Here is a 27,183-nt window from a genome sequence, read left to right on the forward strand (position 1 = left end):
TTCCAAAGTATCTTTTTATGTAATGATAAATATATATGCATAGCTCTATATTTTTCACAATGTTAACTATATGAGAAAATTAACGTCACATATTTTTAAATAATCTCTAATTTAATCACTTAGATTTCTTTGCTTTTTTGCATAATTATTTCCCCTGTTATTCTTCTTGTGTTTGAAGACAAAGCTTTTAAGCTGAGAGTGTCTAAGAGAGTTCTTTAGTCATCATGAGGCAAGTTTATTTTTAGAGAGGAAAGTATAAGGTCGTAACTGTACTTTCAGTCACACTCCCCCCAAGGAAAAGTAATTTTGTTTCCTTGGGCCATGTATTGATTTTATTTTAAGGCATGTTAAAGGTGACTGCATAGTCTTTGAGATTACTCTGTATTCTTAGCCCTAATTCATTTAGGAGGTTGGAAGTTCTCTAGCACTGACACCAATATTAATTTCTTTTCTTCCTTTTTTTTTTTTTTTTTTTTTAAATACTGGCCTGTTTTCTTCCCCTGAGATATATCGGGACATATCTAACCTAGATACATTTCATACTTGAAATAACAGGAAAATATTCCTGTCTCAGCATGCCATTTCTGTCCACTGTAATTTGGATATTCTTCATGCTGCATTTATGTCCACAAGGGTAATAGTACTTACATTAAAAACTGGACCTCATGAAGTAACTCACCGTTCACGTAGTCCTTTACAGCCTTTCACTCTCTGACCCTGCACTGCCTCCAACTCCCATTGTTTTTAATAAGCATCTTAAATGTGGTAAACTGTCTTCTCTGTGCCGAGGGCAAAAGCACCAACAGACACATGATGACATGGTTTTGGAAGAGCACATGGAAATAAGCCCATAATTCTAGTCCTAAAATACCCCATTGCAAAAAAAGTCTTAAGATTATTTTCAAACCCTAACCTTTAGTCTGAGTTCTTTAGTCCAAAAGTTTTTCTTCTACCATACATGCTCTAATGAGACAGCAGATAATATATGTGTTTCAAAAAGTTTGCTTAGACAGACAGCCACGCAAGCAAGTATTCATCAAATAACTAAAAATAACATACAGGTAAATCAAAAAAAGGACAAAGCATCTCACTAGAGGGTGAGAATGTCACAGAGGAAACCCTGAAGCTCGGCAGAAATTCCAAACAACAGTGACTCTCAGATCTCATTTCATATGATGATTAAGACACAATCATTTAAAGCTTTTAAATTTTGGAAAGAAATAGTATTTCAAATGAAGTAGTAGGAAATCATTCTAGATTAAAGCTAATATATAGCTGACTTTATACAGGATTTAGAAATCTAAGACCAAGTCAAGGAAATTTATCAGCCACACTACAACTATGAACCAGGAGGGCACTGTGGCAAGAGTAACTGTGATGTTAGACAAACAGACCTAACTTCAAACTCTGCCCCTCGGTTGCTTTCACCTAGTTATTTACTCTACTTATGTCTAAAACGTCACTAATTTTGTAGGGCTCATGTGAGGATTAAAAATATATCTCATTCTCCTGGTACAGTAAAACCCAGTAAACTACCAGTAAGTCACAGGTAATGGTAGCAAGTACCCTCATTTCAGAGATGCTTATCTCAAAGTGTTTGGTGTGCATCTAACCATTGTTTGCAAAATGTCTCTTGGAGCCTTACTTCTGTAAGTATTTTTCAGAGAAGCCATCTTGATGGAGCTGGAAGGTAGAGAGGAAACGGGTAGAGGAGGGAGGTAGGAAGTACAAAGCAAGCAGGTTCTGGAACCAGTGGCTCCTTGTTATCAATTTTACATATTCGAGTGCTGAGAAGTATTGCTTTCAAAAAAAGAACTCTACCAGGGCTTCGCTGGTGGCGCAGTGGTTGAGAGTCCACCTGCCGATGCAGGGGATGCAGGTTCGTGCCCCGGTCCGGGAAGATCCCATATGCCACGGAGCAGCTGGGCCCGTGGGTCATGGCCGCTGGGCCTGTGCGTCTGGAGCCTGTGCTCCGTGGCGGGAGAGGCCACAGCAGTGAGGGGCCCACATAACGCAAAAAAAAAAAAATAGTAGAGACAAATGACAACAAAAACATGGTTCAAAAACGATGGGATGCAGCAAAAGCAGTTCTAAGAGGGAAGTCTATAGCAATACAAGCCTACCTCAAGAAACAAGAAAAATCCCAAATAAACAATCTAACCTTACACCTAAAGGAACTAGAGAAAGAGGAGCAAAAAACACCCAACGTCAGTGAAGGAAAGAAATCATAAAAATCAGAGCAGAAATAAATGAAATAGATACAAAGAAAACAACAGCAAAGATCAATAAAACTAAAAGCTGGTTCTTTCAGAAGATAAACAAAATTGATAAACCGTTAGCCAGACTCGTCAAGAAAAAGAGGGAGAGGACTCAAAACAATAAATTTAGAAATGAAAGAACAGAAGTTACAACGGACACCGCAAATACAAAGCATCATAATAGACTACTACCAGCAACTCTATGCCAATAAAATGGACAACCTGGAAGAAATGGACAAATTATTAGAAAGGTATAACCTTCCAAGACTGAATCAGGAAGAAATAGAAAATATGAACAGACCAATCACAGGTAATGAAATTGAAACTGTAATTAAAAATCTTCCAACAAACACAAGTCCAGGACCAGATGGCTTCACAGGTGAATTCTATCAAACATTTAGAGAAGAGCTAACACCCATCCTTCTCAAACTCTTTCAAAAAAATTTCAGAGGAAGGAACACTCCCAAATTCATTCTATGAGGCCACCATCACCCTGATTCCAAAACCAGACAAAGATACTACAAAAAAAGAAAATTACAGATCAATATCACTGAGGAATATAGAGGCAAAAATCCTCAACAAAATACTAGCAAACAGTATCCAACAACACATTAAAAGGAACATACAACATGATAAAGTGGGATTTATCCCAGGAATGCAAGGATTCTTCAATATGCACATATCCATCAGTGTGATACAGCATATTAACAAATTGAAGAATAAAAACTATATGATCATCTCCATAGATGCAGAAAAAGCTTTTGACAAAATTCAACACCCATTTATGATAAAAACTCTCCAGAAAGTGGGCATAGAGGGAACCTACCTCAACATCATAAAGGCCACATACAACAAACGCACAGCAAACATCATTCGCAAGAGTGAAAAACTGAAAGCATTTCCTCTAAGATCAGGAACAAAACAAGGATGTCCACTCTCACCACTCTTATTCAACATAATTTTGGAAGTCCTAACCATGCAATCAGAAAAGAAAAAGAAATAAATGGAATACAAATTGGAAAAGAAGACCTAAAACTCTCACTGTTTGCAGATGACATGATACTATACATAGAGAATCCTAAAGATGCCACCGAAAATTATTAGAGATAATCAATCAATTTGGTAAAGTTACTGGATACAAAATTAATGCACAGAAATCTCTTGCATTCTTATACACTAACAATGAAAGATCAGAAAGAGAAATTAAGGAAACAATCCTATTCACCATTGCAACAAAAAAGAATAAAATACCTAGGAATAAACCTATCTAAGGAGGTAAAAGACCTGTACTCAGAAAACCATAAGACACTGATGAAAGAAATCAAAGATAACACAAACAGATGGAGAGATATACCATGTTCTTGGATGGGAGGAATCAATATTGTGAAAATGACTATACTACTCCAAACAATCTACAGATTCAATGCAATGCCTATCAAATTATGAATGGCATTTTTTACAGAACTAGAATGAAAAATCTTAAAATTTCTATGAAGACACAAAAGACCCTGAAAAAGACCCTGAATAGCCAAAGCAGTCTTGAGGGGAAAAAACGGAGCTGGAGGAATCAGACTCCCCAACTTCAGACTATACTATAAAGCTACCGTGATCAAGGCAATATGGTACTGGCACAAAAACAGAAACATAGATCAATGGAACAAGATAGAAAGCCCAGAGATAAACCCATGCACCTATGGTCAACTAATCTATGACAAAGGAGGCAAGCATATACAATGGAGAAGACAGTCTCTTAAATAAGTGGTGCTGGGAAAACTGGACAGCTACATGTAAAAGAATGAAATTAGAATGCTCTCTAACACCATACACAAAAATAAACTCAAAATGGATTAAAAACCTAAATGTAAGACCAGATTCTATAAAACCCTAAGATGAAAACATAGGAAGAACACTCTTTGACATACATCACAGCAAGATCTTTTTTTGACCCACCTCCTAGAGTAATGGAAATAAAAACAAACAAAAAAAACAAATAGGACCTAATGAAACTTAGAAGCTTTTGTACAGCAAAGGAAACCATAAACAAGACGAAAAGACAACTCTCAGAATGGGAGAAAATTTTTTCAAACAATCAACGAACAAAGGATTAATCTCCAAAATATATATAACAGCTCATGCAGCTCAACATTAAAAAAACAAACAACCCAATCCAAAAATGGGCAGAACACCTAAATAGACATTTCTCCAAAGAAGACATATAGATGGCCAAGAGGCACATGAAAAGCTGCTCAACATCATTAATTATTAGAGAAATGCAAATCAAAACTACAATGAGGTATCACCTCACACCAGTTAGAATGGGCATCATCAGAAAATCTACAAATAACAAATGCTGGAGAGGGTGTGGAAAAAAGGGAACCCTCTTGCACTGTTGGTGAGAATGTAAATTGATACAGCCACTATGGAGAACAGTATGGAGGTCCCTTAAAAGACTAAAAGCAGAATTACAATATGACCCAGCAATCACAGTACTGGGCATATACCCAGAGAAAACCATAATTCAAAAAGACACATGCACCCCAATGTTCACTGCAGCACTATTTACAATAGCGAAGTCATGTAAGCAACCTAAATGCCCATCGACAGACGAATGGGTACAGTAGACATGGTACATATACACAATGGTATATTACTCAGCCATAAAAAGGAAGGAATTCGGGTCATTTGTAGAGATGTGGATGGACCTAGGGACTGCCATACAGAGTGACGTAAGTCAGAAAGAGAAAAATAAATATCGTATATTAAAACATATATGTGGAGTCTAGAAAAACGGTACAGATGAACTGTTTGCAAGGCAGAAATAGAGACAAATATGTAGAGAACAAACGTACGGACACCAAAGGGGAAAGTGGGAAGATGGGCGGGGGGGATGAATTGGGAGATTGGGATTGACATATATACACTAATATGTATAAAATAACTAATAATAACCTGCTGTATAAAAAAATTAAAGTAAAAAATATAAATAAAAATCAATTAAACAAAAAAGAAACACATGCCTTATTATCAATTGTCTACAAGAGGGTAATGGAAATATTAGGCAAGGTGATCCACTCATTTTAATGAGTGACTAAGGTTCCCAGAGAGACAGACTATAGGTTAGAAATGGTAAGATAACAAAAAAACTCCCTTGAAATTTCTTAGATATATTAAAATATGATACACTGGATACTAATATTATTTAGTAAATTTTGCCTAAGTCTTGTCTTAGAAAGCTAAGAGACTATTATCATTACATAGAAAAACTTAGCTGAAATTCTCTTAGTTATATATGTTATCATATAAATCAAATATTTTATTCAATTTTCACTATATAACACTCTCAGAAGAAAGCCAGGCACAAAATCATGAGACCCATGCATGCTCACTATCGAGTACAAAACACATTTAGTTTCTCCAAATAGATATTGAAGAAACAAGCCTTATTTTAACAACGTGGCTAATAATTTATGTTTAAACGCTGGGATAAAAATAAAAGAAAGAAAAAAAGGATACACAGTTCTAAAAATAATATGTAAATATAAAGGCACATTTCATTTCTTATCGCTCTCAGTGTAATGCCATTTGCTCTCTAAATTTTAGTTTGAGGATTTGACAAGGGGGCAAAATTGAGATCTAGTAGGGCCTTAAACTACTGAATCACACCTCACTAAGCTTTACAACAAAGGAGGAATGGTTTCTTACTTCAATCTTCAGATTAATTTAATGACAAAGGCCTTTTAGATACAGAGATAGACACATAGATACATAGACAGAAAGAATGTCTATTCTATTCCATTTTACAGATGGAACTCTGTATAGTGATTTACATTATTATCAGTGAAAGGTACCAAATTCAAGGTAGGATACAATGTAGCGTAATTTTATGCTGTCAAATGGGTACTCTACAGACTCTAAAATTCAATTAGTCATTTTACAAAACCCTGTTAAAAAGTAAAAGCAGTTATAATTACACTTGAAGATAAATGTATTGAGATGTCAATCATGATCTCTATGCTCAGATCTAGGTCAGAACATGTAGTAAAATTATCCAATGAATTTGTTTCATGATGTCACAAGTATAAAGGAACAACCGACAAACAAGGTCATGAACACAGATATATTTGAGATAGAAGAACAATTTCCAGTTCCCTGCAACGTTTCTCATTCTCTATGGATTTGATTTTTATAGACTAGACTTTTGAAGAGTAGAAGATTGGGATTAATTTGACTAGCAAAAGACAAAAGAAAGAGCGAGATACTAAAAGGGAGCTCCTTCTTTAGTATTAATAACATTGAAAATTACATCCAAAATAAACAGGTGAAATCATTTATAAAGGCAAAGCTAAATATTAGTAAGTATGTGAAGGTCTTCTAACTACATTAAAATCTGAGCTGAATATAATATTGGGAAATGAAGTATTTTTTCTTATTCAATTAATTTTTTAGCAAGAGAAAGACCTTTTTTGTTCAACCCTTGACCAAAATATTTAAACCACATTATATAAGTTGACAATTTTCCTAAGTAAAATGAAATAGTGCCTTAGGAAATCAAAGATGAAAAATATGATTTATGTTCATGAGGGCATTATAGTTTAGTGGAAAGAAGGAGGTATTTTTAGAAGTACTATAGGGCTTCCCTGGTGGCACAGTGGTTGAGAATCTGCCTGTTAATGCAGGGGACATGGGTTCGAGCCCTGGTCTGGGAGGATCCCACATGCCGTGGAGCAACTAGGTCCGTGAGCCACAACTACTGAGCCTGCGCGTCTGGAGCCTGTGCTCCGCAACAAGAGAGACCGCGAGAGTGAGAGGCCTGCGCACCGCGATGAAGAGTGGCCCCCACTTGCCACAACTAGAGAAAGCCCTTGCACAGAAACGAAGACCCAACACAGCAAAAATTAATTAATTAATTAATAAACTCCTGCCCCCAACATCTTCTTAAAAAAAAAAAAAGTACTATAATAGCAATTGAAATACGTATCAAGTACAGTGGGGAGCATATCTGAATGTGAAGATAGAAGAAATATTATATAAAAGCTCCATGCCGGGCTTCCCTGGTGGCGCAGTGGTTGAGAGTCCGCCTGCCGATGCAGGGAACGCGGGTTCGTGCCCCGGTCCGGGAAGATCCCACATGCCGCGGAGCGGCTAGGCCCGTGAGCCATGGCCGCTGAGCCTGCGTGTCCGGAGCCTGTGCTCCGCAACGGGAGAGGCCACAGCAGTGAGAAGCCCGCATACCTCAAAAAAAAGAAAAAAACAAACAAAAAAAAGCTCCATGCCAACCAGGAAAATCTTCCCAAAGCAGATGGAACTTAAGTAGACATAGTAAGAATGGATAGGAGTTTGGTGAGTGGTAAGTGAACAGAGAATTGTCTCAACAGAGGGAAGAGAACATACAAAGGCTCAGAGATGTCAAAGATCATATTATCTTTGAATGTGGGGGGTCCAGGTTGGTGAGAAAAAAGGAGTTTGAGCCCATCTGAGGTATCCTATTATATATCTTTCATTCTAAACTATAACATTTTTTAATTCTTAGCCTAGTTTCCCCAAAGTATCCTTGTGAGCATTGGTTTTATTTACTCTGTTTTTTGCCATTTTCTATTAACATATAAGATACCTAGAGGAAAGTACACAGCTCATAATTGTACAGCTCAATGATTTTCAGTTTGAGTACACCTGTGAAAACACCATCCAGATCAAGAAAGACTGTATTACCAGCATCCAGAAGCCCCCTTCATGCCACCTTCCAAGCACTAACCATCCCCAACCCCTGCCAGGCCTTCCTGGAGGTAAATAATACCCTGACTTCTAACATCATCAATTTGTTTTGCCTGGTTTTGAAATTTACATAAATGAAATACAGTACATTATCCTTTTGTGTTTCTTTCCCTCAAGATTATGTGTGTGAGATTCATCCATATCATATATGGCAACAGTTTGTTCATTTACACTGCAGTGTAATATTCCATTATGTGACTAATCACCATTTATTTATTCATTGCACTGTTGACAGACATTTGGATTGTTTTCAGTTTGGGACTATTTTGGATACTGATGCTGTAAATACCCTTGTACATGTCATTTGGAAAACATGTGTACTCAGTTCTGCTGGGCATATACCCCAAAATGGATCTGTTGGGTCATTAGGCTGTACAAAGTGGTTGTACAGATTTATACCTGACTATAGTACAGTATATGAAGAGTTTTACTTTCTCCATACTCTCACCAACACTTAAATTTTGATTTTCATCTTTCTGCTCAGTGTGTAGAAGTTTCTCAATGTGGTTTTAATTTGCATTCCTTTGATGACTGAGTTGAGCAGGTGCTCACACCTTCATATAATTTTTGGCCATTAGGATATACTCATTCTTTTGCATGCTATTTTAAACGTACTTAGCTGGCCTTTCAGCCACCATCATTGTCACCTGACAAAGGCAGTTTTGCTAAAGAACACTTTAAGCAATTATTGACAGCATTACGTCTTCAAATGAGAAGAAATAATTTTCTTCTTTTCTACCCATCTTCATTCTTTTCTTATTTTCTCTCTCTTTTTTTTTTAATTAATTAAGTTATTTATTTTTGGCTGCGTTGGGTCTTCATTGTTGGGCTTTCTCTAGTTGCAGAGAGCGGGGGCTACTCTTCATTGCGGTGTGCAGGCTTCTCATTGCGGTGGCTTCTCTTGTTGTGGAACATAGGCTCTAGACACGCAGGCTTCAGTAGTTGTGACTTGTGGGCTCTAGAGCACAGGCTCAGTAGTTGTGGCACGTAGGCTTAGTTGCTCCACGGCATGTGGGACCTTCCCAGACCAGGGCTCAAACCCATGTCCCCTGCATTGGCAGGCAGATTCTTAACCACTGCGCCACCAGGGAAGCCCAATTCTTTTCTTATTTTAATCTATTTATTCACCCTCTCTTTCATCTTCCCGTCTACCTTTTCATTCCAAAAAGATCAATAAACAGAAGTCAATTAACAATGTCCAAGTATTGTAAAGAGAGTTCAATAACAAGTGTGCATCACAGGCCCAGCCTTCTTACTTTCGAGTTGGTAAATGTTTGAGTTCTCTTTTTTTAATAACTGAAAAAAGTAAGCATTAACATTTACTGACTATTTACTTTAAAATAAATTTATCATTCATAAAATTTTAATAAGATAAATCTAAATGTCTCCTTTTTCCCAATTTATGAATAATGTTCAGTGAGCATTTTAAAGGAATATCAGAAGGAAAATGAAAAAAAACAGTATAGATTGTAAAAAGAGAACAGTAAAAGAAGAATATATACATGGATGCTTTCTTTCACCTTCTCTGAAAACCAAGCACAAATTATATTTGGTAAAAATAAAGTGGCTGTGACCTTTTTCCCTCCTCTGCATGATTAATTAATTAATGTCCTATTAATTGGAAGATGTGGCTGAATTTCTAACACTTTCATTTTCTGTGCACATCATCCCGTACTGTAACCACCGATTAAGCTGTTCATCAAAGGTGAACCAGCAAGGTCACCTGAGCAGTATCTCTTCAGCTATTCATTACCCATCTTCAATAGTAATTAAAAATGGTAACATTTCCATAAATCAACATCTTTCTGATTGTACTCTGATGATAAACAGTCAAAATATGTGCATCCCAGCCTACCCTTTTTACTTTTATATAAAAAATTCAGTCTAAATGTACCACAGAGAAAACTCAGGTGAAATATTACAGGAGTTTCTTTAATTAAAATGTACCAGAGAAATAAGGTTATGTACCTCTGACAGAAAAATACAAACCTACTTACACAACTAAATGAGTCTAAAATAAACAACCCAATCAAAAAATGGGCAGAAGACCTAAATAAACATTTCTCCAAAGAAGACATTCAGATGGCCAGTAGGCACATGAAAAGATGCTCAACACAACTAATTATCAGAGAAATGTAAATCAAAACTGCAATGAGGTATCACGTCACATCAGTCAGAATGGCCATCATTAAAAAGTCCACAAACAATAAACGCTGGAGTGGATGTGAAGAAAAGGGAACCCTCCTACACTGTTGGTGTGAATGTAAGTTGGTACAGCCACTATGGAGAACAGCATGGAGGGTCCTTATAAAACTAAAAACAGAATTACCATATGATCCAGCAATCCCGCTCCTGGGCATATATCTGGAGAAAACCATACTTCAAAAAGATAATGCATCCCAATGTTCATAGCAGCACTATCTACAATAGCCAAGACATGGAAGCAACCTAATTGTCCATTGACAGATGAATGGATAAAGAAGATGTGGTATATATGTGTATATATATACACATACACACACACAATGGAATACTACTCGGCCATAAAAAATAATGAAATAATGCCATTTGCAGCAACATGGATGGACCTAGAGATTGTCATACCAAGTGAAGTAAGTCAGACAGAAGAAGACAAATATCATATGACATACTTATATGTGGAATCTAAAAAAAAAATGATACAAATAAACTTATTTATAAAACAGAAACAGATTCACAGACTTAGAAAACAAACTTATGGATACCAAAATGGAAAGTCTTGGGGGGTAGGGGGGTGGGGGGTGGGATAAGTGACAATTTAGAATAAAAAGTAGATTTAATTCACCCTATTCTCAAACGGTACATCACAGTGTGGACCAATAGGAAAAATTAGTTATAAAGTGTTTATAATCATGATTAAAATACTGAAAATGTATTTTAAAACTTAAGTTACTAATAATAGGCAATCATCCCATCAATTATGTATGATAATATACTATAATAAAGTGATTACATATTATTAAATACTAACTAATGTATTACATTATTAAATATAATTATATTGTATATTATATATGTGATCATACATAATTATATTCCAGGCTGGTTTATTTCTAAATTCTAGAAAAATAATTCATTCTCTTTAGTATTTTAAAATTCCTGTCTGCATTTTCAATTTCTCAATTTAATAAGTTATTGGTAAACATATATGCACAGAGCTTGGAATTAATTCAAAATTAATATGCAGAATTGAAGGCACAAACATTAGTCTGCTAGTGTATAAAATGGTATGTATATGTTAATATCCTATGTCAGTTAAGAGAAAACACAGTTCAAACTGGCTTAAACAATAAGAAGATGTACTATTTCACAAAACCAAAATTCAAAGGATATAACAAGGTCAAGGTAAAGAAAGTAGGGCTCAGCCCTATTTTTCTACAATCCACTCAAAAAAGATCTCTCCATTTGACAGTTTGGTCTCCAGGCTGCCTCTCCTCAGAGCCACTGGCATGCTCAGGGCCAGTGGAATGAGATAAGCTCTCTCCCTACCATGAAATAAAGATGTTTCCCTTCAGTCTGATTAGATCAAATCTTGTGATTTAATAGAATAGGTAGTAAGTAAGCTGAACTCATTTTTAGACTATATGGTTTGTTCTTCATTTTATTTTTTTTTAATTTCTTGGTTTCATTTCCATTTTGCTTTTTTATTGAACAGGGGGGAAAAAAACTAATGTTTCTATTTTTCCAGAGTTAGAGACAATGAAGATACAGTGAACATTCTTGAGGAAAATAGGATTATATAAAATTATTGAGGGAAAGGCAAAGAATCCATCGAGGGTCTTTGATGGGGTCAATCAGTTTGACCACAATAGTTTATTATAATAATTAAATTATTGTACTATACCTAACATAAGAAAATGCTATTCATTCCAGAGGGATTTTTCCAACACTGGATAAACAGAAGGATTCTCACCTTGTGGCATCTCGGGTGGCAGATAATGAGGTTCTTGAGCACTAACATGAACCCATTCAAAGTCATCATATAGATCCTGGTGGTAATCACAAACTCCCGGACCATCATCAAAAGTACAGCCACCTGAAAGGGGAAAAGAAGAACTACTGTTACATTCTAAACAGTAGAATGTGCTGGAGAAGAAAACATTATACTGAAATGTACAATGTGGTACTCATAAATTTAATAATAAATGTACTCCTATTTATCACTATTTTCACTAAATGTTCACATAAAATGAAATTTCTATCCGTATCTTGTGTGAATAAGATAGTGGTTTGAGCCTCAGAAGTAAGGCTGAGATTTTTAGATATGAATAATATTAGAAGATATATGTAATAGTGAGGCTTTCCGGAAATATACAAACCACCTTCAATCTAAATAGTTTTTAACAACTTTAGCAGGGAGAAGGGGAGGAAAGAAAAAAGTGAAACTTGTCTTTCTTTATACAGCAAGTTCAAAAAGGTGAAGTTAATAATTAAATTTACCAAATTTCTTGCTTTAGAAGAACACTTTGAAATCTACTCATAATAGCAAATGAAATACTTACAGCTTTATGAGGTCTAAAGTGTTTGAGGTCAGTGAAACATGCTTCCATACTTCATTTAGATTGCTTTCACACACAATTACGACTTAAAAGTGGGAAAAACTGAACGAAGCATAAAACCGATCAGATTAGCCTACAATCACTCTCACTACTTCCACTTTATTTAATAACCTCTTTTTTAAAAATGGAGGTAGCCTTTCCCCTTTACATCAGTCATTTTTCCTGGCTTTATTTTCTGGGGTAATTTTATGGCAGAAGTAGAATAATTACTTTTGCTTCTCAGCCTACATATATAGGCACACACAACTCAACATATTTAGTTTATTCAATTCATGAAAATCAGAACTGGCCTATATGTCTAATCTTGAAAGAAAATGGATTAGAACTAATGAAAATTCAGCAGTAGGTTTAATGAGAAAAACCAATAACCTGTCTCCCTTCAAGTAGCTTATTTGTTTAGTTTCCATGGGGATCTTTGTGAAGAAACTCAGTGATTTCTCTGACCAAACAGCAGGCTGGGGGTGGTAAACTTCAGGCCTGTAAATTCTTCTCTGTAAACAGAGAATTCACTTTCCTCATCAAAAATTTATCAATCTGAATATGAAAAAGTTATATTCCTCACCAATGACAGAGACAAGCCAGCATTACATGCAAAGAAGGCAAAATCAGAAATGTCCAGATGACACTATGGCCCAAAGAACCTTTTTCAAAAGTGGAATATATATACATGGGTATTCCTTGAATCACTCTTATGACCACATCAATCCTTTAAAATAACCAAACTTCAGCAGCTTGAAAGCTTAATGTTGTCTTTTAAATATGCCTAAAACAGCCTTTATATAAATGCTCTCATGAAAAATGATTTATTTTTTAATTTAAAATTAATCAATGAAAAGAGGTTGCTAGGAAATGAATCTTCACATAGCAAGGGGAAAGTTTTTCTCAATATATAATTTGCTCTCACAATCTTAAAATAACTTACTGCTGTGCAACCCATACCTTCAGGGCTTCCACTGCCCTTTGTGAGTGACCTCTGTGTATCAATTTAAACTACCAATGGAACCTACATTGGTTCATTTGGAAGACAAATGGGCTTAATTGCTGTCCTTCATAGCCATTGTTAATTTTAGCCTCCAGGATTCTTATTAGCAATAACAACTAGGAAGAGCTATACAAAGTAAGTGGGTCAACCCTGTTATTTGCTGCACTTCACTCCCGTATCAGTCAAAAGTCTTGGGGAAAGTTCCTGGTCGATCTGAGTTGAGTGATAGAAGAATTTTTTAAAGATGACTTTTTATTTTATAATTTACAATAAATTCTAATCTAAGAGGTACAATATATCTATCCACCACATGTGTAACATAGGAATAAATCTTTGGTAAAAGATGTTTATGAATCTTTTTGTAAAGAATTTTGTATTTCAAAGTTAAGGACTAATACAGTGTATCAGACTGGGTATAAAAAATACAAAAAAATACTATTATTGGCCTGATGAATGGGATAGACAGACATGCATGGGAGAGTATATATATATATATATATATATATATATATATATATATATATATATATATATATATAATACAGTATGTTACAAGGGATCATAACAGTATGACCAAAGTCACAAAGAACACAAATGACAAATGAATTGGCTACCTATACCTGAGTTGGTTTTGGAAGGCTTCACGGAGTTAGGCCTAAAGATGAGTAAGGATGTGCCAGGCCAGAAAGGAAATTGGATTGAAATTAGAAAAAAAGCAAAAGCAAGGGCATAACAAATCTAAAGAAACATGAGATGTTGGAGAGTCTCAAGTAATCTCAAATAATTCTGTGTAATGAGCATGAAAAGTATGTAGGGGACAAAACAGAAACAAAACTTAATATGAAAGATTTTTAGATACTATAAAACATTTAGATTTTATTCTATAATTGTATGAAGCCATTAAAGGATTTTATCCAGGAGTATGACACAATTCAAGCCATATTGATAATAATAATAACAACAATAATAACAACAGTTATGTAGAGTTTAAAGAGTAATGGGGGAAAACGGAGGTAGATAATTTGGTTCAACCTTACAACAGATAGCACATAATATAATTTGAGCTAATTCCATTTTGCATAATCCCAGTTTACCATTTAAGGCTCACTAGAAAGCCCTAAAAACAAAGTCTTCTTTAATACATAGTCTTCTATACACATGCTTCTCTGTTCAGACATTTTTATATATAGTATTATGATCTATTTAAAAGAGAAACAGCAAGGTTCTAATTCATAAATAAAAACATAATTTATGAATTTAAAGTTTCACTGAGCTAGACAAAAGGAGGCAATACTGAAATGGTGCTCAAGAAATGTCCTGAGGCAGAGGGGATGAAAATGAACAAGGAAACACCTTACATTTTCAGTTTTTGTATTTGCTACTGGTGACAGGACTACAGGGAGTACAGCAAAATGATTTCAGCAAAACGGGCAACTGCAAGTTCCTTGACCCTTGGAGGAAAATTACTTCTGAAGAGCCATTTCACAGATTGCTAATTCCTCTATGCCAGTCAGTCAGCTAAAGGACAGATCTTTCACTGCAACGGTCTGCTTCCACTATGACAACCCATTTGTGAGCCTTTGCAAGCTGTTCACCTGAAAATAAAAGTCAAGCTAATTTGGACTTGCCTGAATTTCTTTACATTCCTAAGCAACTCAAAGAAAAGACAGGTACTAAGAAACATTAGGTACAAAAAATAGAAGTATTCCTATCCCCAAAATTATATTGCCTAAACATCTAGCATTTAGAGAGATTCTTGAGTGTTTATTTAAACAGACAGCTCTATGAGAGAGTATGGAAATAGAGATTCTTTCTGTGGAATCATAAAAGAATGAATACTAAACTCAAATCCCTTCTGATATCAAACTTTTCAATAAAACCCAGGGTCAGGTTAATTTAGAACAAAGTTGAATTGGAGAAAAATAAAAGGTCAGTAAGGCCCTGGACAACTGTGAACATGTTATGGAGGACATTCTTTTGAAAGCTATTGTACTAGGACCTTCCACATTCTCCCCTCCAAGGCATCTATGCAGTCTTAATTTTCTGATTGAATCTAATAGCAAGAAACACACAGAATTATCTTTCATGGTTCTTTACTATTTGTAAAGAACAATCTTCATTTAGCTCAAAATACAGATCATTTTTGTTATTATTTTCTTAAAATGATTGGAATATACAGGGTTTTGAAAAGTAAGAGTAAAGTCCTAGACAAAATATGTTGGCAAATGCAATGTCCTTAACACTGTTGTTTTATGACCCTCAAAAATGGGCAAATTAATATTTTCCAATTGTGAATTAAGCTGTGATACACAAATTTGCTCATGTAAGTGATCATCAACTTTGAAATAATCTTTCTTCCATTAAGAACACAATGAAAGATTAATATATATCACATTAGGACACATGCAATACTGAATTAAACTAACTTTGAATAGATCATCTTTGTCTATGTTAATCAGAACCATAATATAATTTTACTGGTATAAGCCCCAAAACTCATTACAAAGAAGCCAATACATTTCACACAAAAAAATTTAAAAGAACAGACAAGTAACTTATTACTGAATCTCTTAAATGTAATTCCATTCATAATCTGAGTCAATATTGTCTTCTCCCAGAAAAGCAGTTTTACAAAGTGTAAAAATTGATGCTTTTAAATAAAGTTCATATTTCCTCTGAAATCTACTGGGATATCTTAAAATATTTTTTTTCCTTTCAACTTTTGGGAATATTGAAGATACAAAATAAGAATTGACTTATCATAGTCAATGCTTAGAAGTTTACCTCCAGTCTAAGGATAAACAATGCTTGTTCTCAATTTAAGTACTGAAATTCAAATAGGAAAACAAATCCAAGTAGATGCAAAGGACGAATGCCTTTGAGGTCATAAGTATGAGTCACTGGTCTTAATGCGTCACTCTGGTTCAATAACAAAGAAGATCTAATGAAGAAAAATAAGAAAATTTATGAATAAGAGTTCCTTAAAAGATAACTTTTAAGATCCAGATCCAACTTCAGATCCAGAAAAAAACTCTTTTGCCCTGCTAGTAGTTAAGTAGTAGAAGAAAATATTATTTGAGCCTAGCTCCTGGAAATCCAAACCCAACATTTATTGATAGATACAAATGACTCTTAATGATGAGAGAAGAGCTCATTTCAAACACACCCATAAATTATCTAATTGTTCATCTCTAGAATTCCATTTCTAGCCAAGAATATATGTTTAATACATACAATCCAAGATTATTTAGCTAGTAAGACTTCTATTCAAATTGTCTATGATTTGAAGCAAATGCTATACTCCAATTGACTGAATAATCTTCTTTTAATAAGAAAGACTAAATTAACCAGAATAGAAAAATAAGTCCAGGTTTACTCCCCTCCATCTTTGCAGAGAAGCAATATTAACATCTCCTCAACGTCAATTAAGAAGACTTAAGGAATTTTAAGGAACTGGTACATACCACCACTCAGATGGTACAAGAAAGAGACAGCATTTCTAGATGAAGCCTGGAGAGATGGCTAAGCACATATACAGCTTTCCTATTTTATTTCTTTGAGCTTCAATTTCCTTCCCAATAAAATCAAGATAATAATAGCTACAGTACAGTTGTATGAGGATTAGTGATAATGCATGTAAAGCCCCTAACACTCAACAAGTTTTTTTAACAGCACCTTATTTTTTCATGTTCCTTTCTTAACAGTGTACTCTGTATATATGCTATACAAATGCAAACCTATGCACATATTAAACAGCAAAAGTCGAAGAAAGAAACTTATGGTTTCCATATAGTTTATCCAGAAAGACTAAAGAGAGTTCCCATAAAGACAATATTATCATATTACCATTACCAGTTTTCCCTGAACACTCATCAGATACGCTTTCAATAAGGAAACACCTTACTTTAGATCAAGGTGTCAGCAAACTTCAACTGTAAAAAGCCAATTAATAAATATTTTAGGTTTTGCAGACCATATCATTTCTATCACAACTACATAACTGTTGTCATTGTAGCAACAAAGCAGCCACAGGGAATACCTAACAAATGGGTATGGCTGTGTTCAAATAAAACTTTTATGGGACTTCACTGGTGGTGCAGTGGTTAAGAATCCGCCTTCCAATGCAAGCGACCTGGGTTCAATCCCTGGTCGGGGAACTAAGATCCACATACTGCAGGGCAACTAAGCCTGCACGCTCTAGAGCCTGTGCACCACAAGGAGAGAGAAGCCTGCGTGATGCAACTAGAGAAGCCCAGGTGCCGCAACGAAAGATCCTGCATGTTGCAATGAAAATCCTATGTGCCACAACTAAGACCCGATGCAGCCAAATAATAATAAAATTAAATTTAAAAAAAAAACTTTTATTACAAAAACAGGTGGCAAGCTGGATTTAGCCATCAGGCCATAGTTCACCAACCCCTGGGTTAGATCACTCTGATCTTAAGTATCCTTGAAAATTATAGGTAGTACACAGTCTGGTTAAAAGCTTACAAACAAGGGTCTTTGATTTCTGCCTCACCTCCATATGACTTGATTTTCTTTCTCATATATCAAGACGAGTGGCAATAGGCCACAGCCAGGAAACTGAAACTGGAAATGGGGTCTGAATGACAGTTCTACATCTAAAACCACATCAGATTGTCTAGCTGGACAGAGGTCTAAATCAGAAAGTGAGAATATGAGAGAGCTTTCAAGGTCCTGTAGTCTGGGCTTCAAGCTTTTCAGACAACAAAGGGAAATATATTTTACACTGTGACCCAGCATATATTGATACATGCATGCAAATAGTCAAATATACAGTATGTGTGAACACAAATACACTTATTCACTCAATCATTTATTATCTCCAACTATGGGTCACTAGTCGGGTGCTCTTTCTATAAGTGAAATAAAATTAAGAGTAATTGCGTGAATCAGGGAAGTATTAGGTTGGCCAAAAAGTTCGTTCAGGTTTTTCCATAACTAACTTTTTGGCCAACCCAATAGATATGAGAAAAAGAACAGGATGGCAATCCTCTGTTTCCAATACACACAAGCATATGTCCATTGTGGGAGGGTACCCAGAAGACAGACGTAAGCAATCCAAGTCTCTATGCCTAATTTTCAGGTCTCAGGTACAAGCTGAGGTCCAAAAATAAGCCTTTGAGACCTGGGCAGCCCTGACAGTACATATGTGACTTCATCCAACCTCATTATGGAGCTAATGGATGATTACATGCCGAACAGCCATAGAAATGATTTCACAGATGAAAAGAGGTTTATTAAAATGTAGAAGGAACATATTAATAAAAAGTGCCTCATACTAGAAAAAATTAAAATTTCCCAGAGTTACAGAGCAAGAAAGTGTCAGAGTCAGGATGTGAACCCAGGTACTATATAGGTTCTTTACTCTTGACCATGACATTAAATGGCTCCTCAAATGAAGTGTGATTAGACATCTTCAGAATCATACAGTACAGCTCCCTTCGATCAGCATAACCTCAAGCTACTGCTCAACAAAGACAGCATTCATTACCCATCTCACCCAGGTGATAGTACGGGGTGCTGCATCCTTTGTGGACAAAATGTAGTAAACTTCCAACCATATTACATGTCAAAGTCTCCTAGACTTGATGCCAGCAATAGGAAAGGTTCTTTTTTGGACAGAGCTATAAAAGCCAGGCTGATTAACTAGTAACTTCAGCAAAGAATTTTATTTCAATACAGTGACTTAAGGCTAAGAATGTATATGATCATAGCACTGTCCTATCACTCGTGCTTGGAAACCTTCACTTTCACCTCATCTCCCCTAAAACACATATAAACAAGTGGCTTTTCTACCTTTAAAAACATTAAAATAAATCAAAAGCAATTTTGTTCTGGCAATTTTTGCATAGCCCTGACATGAATCCTAGGATAAGAAACCAGGTGCTTTTGCAAAGATCATTAATGTATTTACCCAAGTTTCTTTTCCTATTTTTCATCATTTTTTTCTATTCCAGTAAAATCTCATCTTTTTTGTCTAGCGTTAGATACACAATCTAGAGAAACCCATTGACCAAAGTAATAGAGAGTAAATGTACTGAAAAATAAAATTCACAACTGAAGCCATTATTTACATTTTGGTAAAACTGGAAACCATCCAAGCTCACATTTAAACATTTCTTTGTTTTGTTTTCTTTCTCATGGAGGGATTCCTGGTGGGCTCCACTTCACCCATATCAGACACATTCTGGCTTATTTCAGCAGTTCTCCTGACTCAGCTCAAGCATGATGGGTGATGGATCATTTTTCATTTACGAAGGGAGTTCTGCAGAATGCTGAAGCCATGTAAAACAGAATTCCATAACCCAACCTCCTAGAGGAAGGGCAAAGATCTGCCTTGAGGTTTTTTATTCAAAATCTTATAGCAGATTGGCAAAGGAATCAAATATTCTCAGTACACTTTAAGAAGTTCAACAGTTCGGTTTTGTAAGACTGAAATACACTTCGAAAAAAATAACTAATTTAGGTAATTAAAATGCATCTTGAAAGTAAAAAGAAAAAATTATCTTTTTCATTAATATGAAGCCCCTTTCCTATTGGAATGTTTCTAGACTTGGTGTAATATAGAAGGTACAGAGGTCAATGTTTGGGTTTTCCACAGTTCTTAAAATATATTCTTAAGAGTAAAGACAGTTCTTTCTGCCATTTTCTTTATTTAGGAAAAAAAGCTGGACATTATCATTTCTATCAGTATATTAACTACTGATTTCAGATGTATTAACCAGTTCTTTCATTCTAAGCATCATTTAAACAGTCAGTTTGGCCTTTTACCAAGTCCACAGCAAACAAGCCACTCACCCAAACACAAGGAAATCCTTACATTAATATTGAGTAATGTTAGAGACCTTATTGTCAGAGATCTCTACCCCCTTTTTCATAAAGAAAGTAATCGGGGCTTTAACCAATGTTTTGGTGAGACTTTTACTAGCCTTTAAAAACTTCAACTTCTGACCAAGTCAGTGTTGAAGGCTGAATTATAACTTTCTCTGCTCAAATTTCCTTTCTAAGGACAGTGCATATGGTTACCATTTAGTGGAATCACCACATAAAATAAAGATCCCTCAACCAGCAAACACCAATGCTCAACACAGACATTTAAGTGATATGTAAGTCAACAGTCAGTCTAACCTAATGAAGAGAGTCATAATTGGGAGAATGATGAATAAGGTTTTACACAGGGTCTCTCTGAGTGAGATTCAGATCTGGCTGTATCCTTATTTTCTCATTTCAATACCAAAACAAAAACAACCAATTTGGCTCCACTTTCCCATTTCTACTTCCACCTACTACATAGGAATGCTGTGCCAATTAATTTTAAAAATCTCTCCACAACACCCTATGACTAGTAAAGCTACATGCTATGCACATTTAAGGCATCAAGTTTGGGTTTTAGTTCGGAAAACATCTAGGTGAGATCCTTATTATTGTTTCATATTTACATGACATTTTTAAAGTAGTATGACCAAAATCTGAAGGATTAGAAAACAGAAAATGAGCTTACCACAATATCCCATCATTCCTGGGCCTTTGTAAAAAGATAAAGCGGCTCATATGATAAAAAAATTCGGTTATATGTCAGAAATTCATGCCACCACTGACTCTACTCCCTAGCAGAACTCCTAAAATATAAACTACCACAATTCAACTATTCTTACATAACAAAAATATTTTAAAGATGTTGACTCTGCCTGTAATAGAATTTCATGTGAAATTCAAAAATATAAAAAAATGCTTCAGTGCAGAAAAGAGGTCTGGGCCTGGAAGAATAATTTCGTACAGATAAGTTAACTTTCTTTTGTTGCAAACTCCATGCATATCAGCGGCTCTTGGCTCCCAAGAATAGTAGGTATAAAACTGTCTACAGACTTGAAATGTCTTTGTCTCATCAAATTTGGATGATTGACTGAAAGCATTATATCCCATTTATTTAACATACTTACTTTAATTTTCCCTCCAGGTTTTGCTCTAAAACATAACAACCGACTTTAAATCCATTGAATTGTACAGTTTACAGATAAAAGGCAAACACATTTCTTCAGAATGAACCATGAAAACCTGGAAATTTTTTATTTTCAAATATGAGGGGTGAGAAGCTAGCACAGAGATTTGAATAATAGATTAAAACCAGTTAACAGTATGGAGATAGCATTTGAAGTACGGTATCTGCTGTGCAGCAGGACAGCTTTCCTGCCTCACTTCTCACCTCAAGCCATAGTTGTATTTTGAAATTGTCAAAGCTCTAAAAATAGATAAAATAAAAGACATTATTACAGTGCAAATCTGACAAGCCCATCCTAGCAAATAATTAGTAAAAACAAATTGCCCCTAATTAATGTCTTAGTAAACCTAAGTTTACCATCCTATTACAATAAAGGCAAATTGTAACAAAAGTGAGCATTTTTGTTCATATCATTTGCAAAACTTTAAAGATTAATAATATCTAGTGTTGACAGTACACGGGGTAACAACAGGAGAGCAAAAGGCACTTTTGGCTGGGGGGAGGGGGAGGGCAATTTGGTTTGTAATCACTTGCCTTTCAAACCAGCAATAACACTTCTCGAAATCTACCCTACATAAATGTTCACATACGTGCAGTCCTCAGTCCTATAAATACAAGCTAGGCCAACCAATTTCCAAAAACAGAAAAAGCAAAACAAATTATGTATAGGTCTTCTCAATAGCATCCAAAGACAAGGACTAACTTCAAGCTTGAAGGGCACTTATAGCAAAATTATTCACAAATAAAATCACAAACTTTGTACTAATGAGCACTAGTAAGGTATTTTAATACTTAATTCACATGAGAAACATAAATATTCAACACTATTGATTCATGAAGATAAAGATAAAGCATATATTAAGAGGCAATATAGAATCTACAATTATTTGGTAAATGTTAAGACAATAAAAAGATGCAAAGACAGAGGTAAAAAAAATGTTGAATCAAATGCACAAACGGAAAGAAGAACATGCCACAGGAGATCAATGATATGAAAGTATCCCTCCACAGCCACCAATTCTTTCAACTGGATATTTAACCAGATTGGGAAAACAAAGAAAACTGCTTATGAGAAGTAACAGTCTATGATAAACCATTCAAGATAAGACTGATTACAGCAATAGCATCGTCATTCCAAAACAAAATTATCTAAAAGAATGGCTTTGAGTATAACTTCTTAGTATTCTCCTGACAGCTAATAATATAACATAGTTCCTTTCCACTTATCACTTCAGTAAGTTCAGGCCTCATCTGAAGGTACAACCAGAAAGAAAAGTAGATTACGACATAATAGAGAGCTAAACATGTCTAAAACTTTTCTGATGCTACTTTATCTGCAAAGGATGGGTTAATAACTTTGTCAGAGAATGCATACATATATGTATTTCCATATGAAATGCATGGACTATGATTATGACTATGTGGCTTCTTATTATTTAATTCAAAACGTTTCTAATAATCTGATAGTAGTAAAATAAAACCTATTTCTAGAAAAGCACTTTCAATTGGTAGAATATAATTCAATCAATTAGTGAAATCACATGTTAACCTTATTAGAGGAAATAGGAAAATACCTTCCAACTTCAAGTACCTTCCTAACCCCTCCTCTTATCTCTCAATTTTGCATTTAATTTTAGACTACAAGTTAGATGTTAACATAGATTTTAGTTTGATCAAGATGATGCATGGAGGAAGTAGAACTGGAGGAACTGAGACACGAAAATCATGGTTTAGAGCAAGCAGTCAGCTGATATTCCAAGTAGTCGTATTTGACTAAGATTCTTTCAGGAAATGCTCTATGGAGTGGGTAGTAACAGGGAGAAGGGCTGTTGGGTTACAGAAACTAGGCGACAGAGACTCAGAGGAATGAAAGCATCTTTGGGGGAAGAAACAAAAGAGACTTGGGAGGGGTGGGAGTGGGGGAGCTGTGCTATAGACTAAGAGCGTGAAGGGTCCAAGGGGGTGGAGGGTAGGGGGCAGAGACCACTAAGGTGAGGCCTAGATGGATATGACAGTGAAGTCTGTACCTGACTCAATCTAAGTGGCAAAGTCATAATTCAGGTATAAGTGGCCAACCACGCATGATACCATGAATCGTATGAAGTTGCATCTCTTTAAGAACTGCCCACATACACACAGAAGTTTTTAAGACAAGTAAGAGGCATTCAGATTCTTGCTCAGCAGGTTTTAACCTCCAACCTGTTAAGGACTGCCACACGAAAGGGAAATGTGTGAGGCTAGGAATCTTCTCCTTGCTGCGATCAGGTCTACAAGCAAATATCTCCCCACAAGATGAGCATAATCCATTTACAGGATTCTGCAGTCCACCCCTACCCCACCCCTCCGTGGTCCATAAAAGGGATTGGCTATGCTTCATATTAGGATTTGTTTTCCATGTATGTGAAGCATCTTGTAACACAGACCAAAAGACATTTTTGCTGTGGGGATACTGGCTATATAACATGGTCATATTTTCAAGAAAAATTATTTCTACCAAAACATTAAAAGTCATTAAAAGCTAGTGACTTGTTATGTGGCCTTGCCCCAGGCTGTGGCAATGTCTACAAAATGCAGTCTTGAACTGGGTTATCTGTAATTTCTTTAAAGACCACAAAAGCTTAATGAGTGAAAGACTATTGAATCTGACTCAACGACATTAATTACACCTCCAAGGGTGAAGTGAGGATTGTGTGAGTCAAAGAATAAAATTTTATAGTACTATAAAAAACTGGTGTAGAAGGCGCAGGGGAAGGGAACTGCAAAGTAAGTAATTGAAGGCAGGAGGGTTGACTTCCTGCCCAATCACTAACTTGGCTGAGGCTTCAGTGGTAAAACTTTCTTCCCAGACTTAAATTTATAATCACAATAACAACCACAGCTTCCAAAGAAAACCAATGAACACACTCCTCTTCTTAAACATTTAAGACACAAAGTAAATCTCTCTAAGGACACAGTGTGTCTGGCATAGCTTTTTTTTTTCTTTCCAAATCTCAATGTTACCATGGAGAAAAGGCAGACCTAAACCAGTTAACGTGATTGTATACATTATACACCAGAACATATAAACACGTATTTTCATACAGAGAAAGGAGGAGATTTTTCAAGTTTCCACTCCAAAATTGAGAGCAGCTTTATTTCAATCCTATGATCAAAACTATTCTCTATCTATTGACAGCTTCAAGCAGACATAAGTAATAGGAAATTACAATATGTACCATTTGGTATGTATTTTTGCAATTACAATTTTTAGATGCATTAGAATTCACAAATAAAACTCAGAAAGGCTTTATGGGTCTCAGAGGAGATTAATGAAAATATCTGATAAGAATGCAAACAAAGTGTAAAGCCAACAGTTATTTTTCACATGAAAAAAAATATTTAACACAGTTCACAGCACATAGTAAGCACTAAACATCAGGTTTGTTTTTTTTGTTAATTAAAAATAATCACATATATTCCCACCAACCAGAGGTAATCAGTGCAAACATTTTGGTGTGTATTTCTTTCTAGGCTTTCCAACATTATATTATCTTACTGCTTATTGCTAAGATTTAGGAAAGCTACCACTTTCCTAAAATTTATAGTACCCAGCCATTTTGCCAATGCTGTAAATCTAATAATGTTACAATTCACGCTCCCAGGACTCCAAAGTATAAATTCATAATGTCTATATAATGCTGCTTTTGTTCTCCTTTGTGTGTTTGTGTATGTATAATTATTTAAATCCACAGGAATTTCTAAAACAATATTTATAATGGTGATATTGAACAGATGTTAATTTCTTGGTGCTCTTCCTCTCAGCTGGCATGTTAACTTTTTTGGTAGATTACTATCTCTCTGTACTCACCTTCAATGCTACTACCAAAAGGGGATATTCTTTATATCTCTTTTTTTTTTTTGCAGTATGCGGGCTTCTCACTGCTGTGGCCTCTCCCGTTGTGGAGCACAGGCTCCGGACGTGCAGGCTCAGCGGCCATGGCTCAGGGGCCCAGCCGCTCCACGGCATGTGGGATCCTCCCGGACCGGGGCACGAACCCATGTCCCCTGCATCGGCAGGCGGACTCCCAACCACTGCGCCACCAGGGAAGCCCTCTTTATATCTTTATATTCTTTATATATATAGGATATTCTTTATACAGAAGTATAAATGTATTAGAAGTAGTAAAAGAAACACATGTCACTATAGTAGAGATGAAAACTGCACCAGCAGCAACAGCAATAATTGCAGCTAACTATGCCGAGTGGCTACTATGGACAAGGTACTATTCTAAACACTTTATGTGAAGTAATTCATTTAATCCTCACAGTAACCTAAACAAGTGGGTACTATCAGTACTTCCATTTTGTAGATGAAGAAGCTAAGGTAAGCTCAGTTTACCTGAGATTCAGTTATTAGTTCGAGGTCCCATTGCTAGTAAGGCACCAATCCAGGATCCAAATCCAAGCAAAGTTGACATTTCTGAACTTTCTTCAAATGGATGGGAATACACATTTCAAAGGGAAGAGTAGCATCAAACTTGAGGAGAAAAGCCAACAAACAAGCCAGGTATTACCAAATCAAAATGCAGACTAAACAAGCAGCCGCAACCCATAGGCCAGATAACACAGTCATTCCTACAAAGGCAGGAAAAATCTCTAGAGAAATAAGATACATTTTTGCACAAACTATGACCAATTACAAGAGGTCCCTTAGGAAAAGCAGATTTCATGCTCCAAACACTCCCATGTAGTCAAGTAATGGCTTCCTCTCGGCCTAAGAATCTCATAGACTTCTCAAACCATGAATTTTAAGTAAGCTATTGGCACGAATTCTCTTTCACCTCTTTCTTCATTTCTTCTCTTGGAGAGGGGGAAGGAGGCACAGTCTCATTTTAGCAGCTGTGACTCAGCTGTCTACTCTCCATGCCCACACCAGGAATTTGGACATCCCTTCAGAGATGCCATTTACAAGTGAGAAACTGTTGGGAGAGCAAAGATACATGCCTCTTTCAGCTAGCATCTCTTTTGTGTAATAAATATTTTTAACCCAGTTTATTTCAGCATCTGCAACCCATGTATTTCTTTAGTAGTAGACGACATTTAATTTACTAGAGCTAGCTATTTGAGGATGGTGACTGTATTTAAGCCTGCCTACATACCACTAAAGCAGGACAGGCAGTGACATTCTAACCTGACTCCTGACAGAGCTCAAAGCAATCCCATAAGGAAAAAGAAACTAAACATCAGGGATATCTGCCAAGTGTCTATCTGCATGGAGTGCTGTTTAGACCAGTGTATTAGAAGAACATTAATTTTTCCCTTACCTCAATGAAGTCCACCCTAGTTTTCTAGGAAAATGCAGGGCTCCACTTATTTTAAATGTCCATTTATTTAAAATCAAAGAATTTGGGAACTCCCTGGCCATCCAGTGGTCAAGACCCTGCGCTCTCACTGCTGAGGGCCCAGGTGCGATCCCTGGTTGAGGAACGAAGATCCCACAAGACACGCAGTGTGGCCAAAAATAAAAATAATAAAAATAAATTAAAGGTAAATAAATGAAATAAAATTAAA

The 27,183-nt window shown here is 35.8% G+C and overlaps 1 protein-coding gene across 2 annotated transcripts in view; it reads right to left on the bottom strand.

The window, feature by feature from the left end:
* The window catches only part of PTPRK (protein tyrosine phosphatase receptor type K), a 569,144-nt gene that overhangs the window by 427,041 nt on the left and 114,920 nt on the right, over positions 1 to 27,183 (bottom strand). For both annotated transcript variants that reach the window (XM_082669093.1, XM_082669092.1), the window contains exon 2: positions 11,983 to 12,105. In XM_082669093.1, coding sequence (XP_082525219.1) covers positions 11,983 to 12,105 — 123 coding nt within the window. The remainder of the gene's footprint in view (positions 1 to 11,982; positions 12,106 to 27,183) is intronic.

This window comes from Grampus griseus, assembly GCF_964374135.1.
Source record: "Grampus griseus genome assembly, chromosome: 13".
Lineage (NCBI taxonomy): Eukaryota > Metazoa > Chordata > Mammalia > Artiodactyla > Delphinidae > Grampus > Grampus griseus.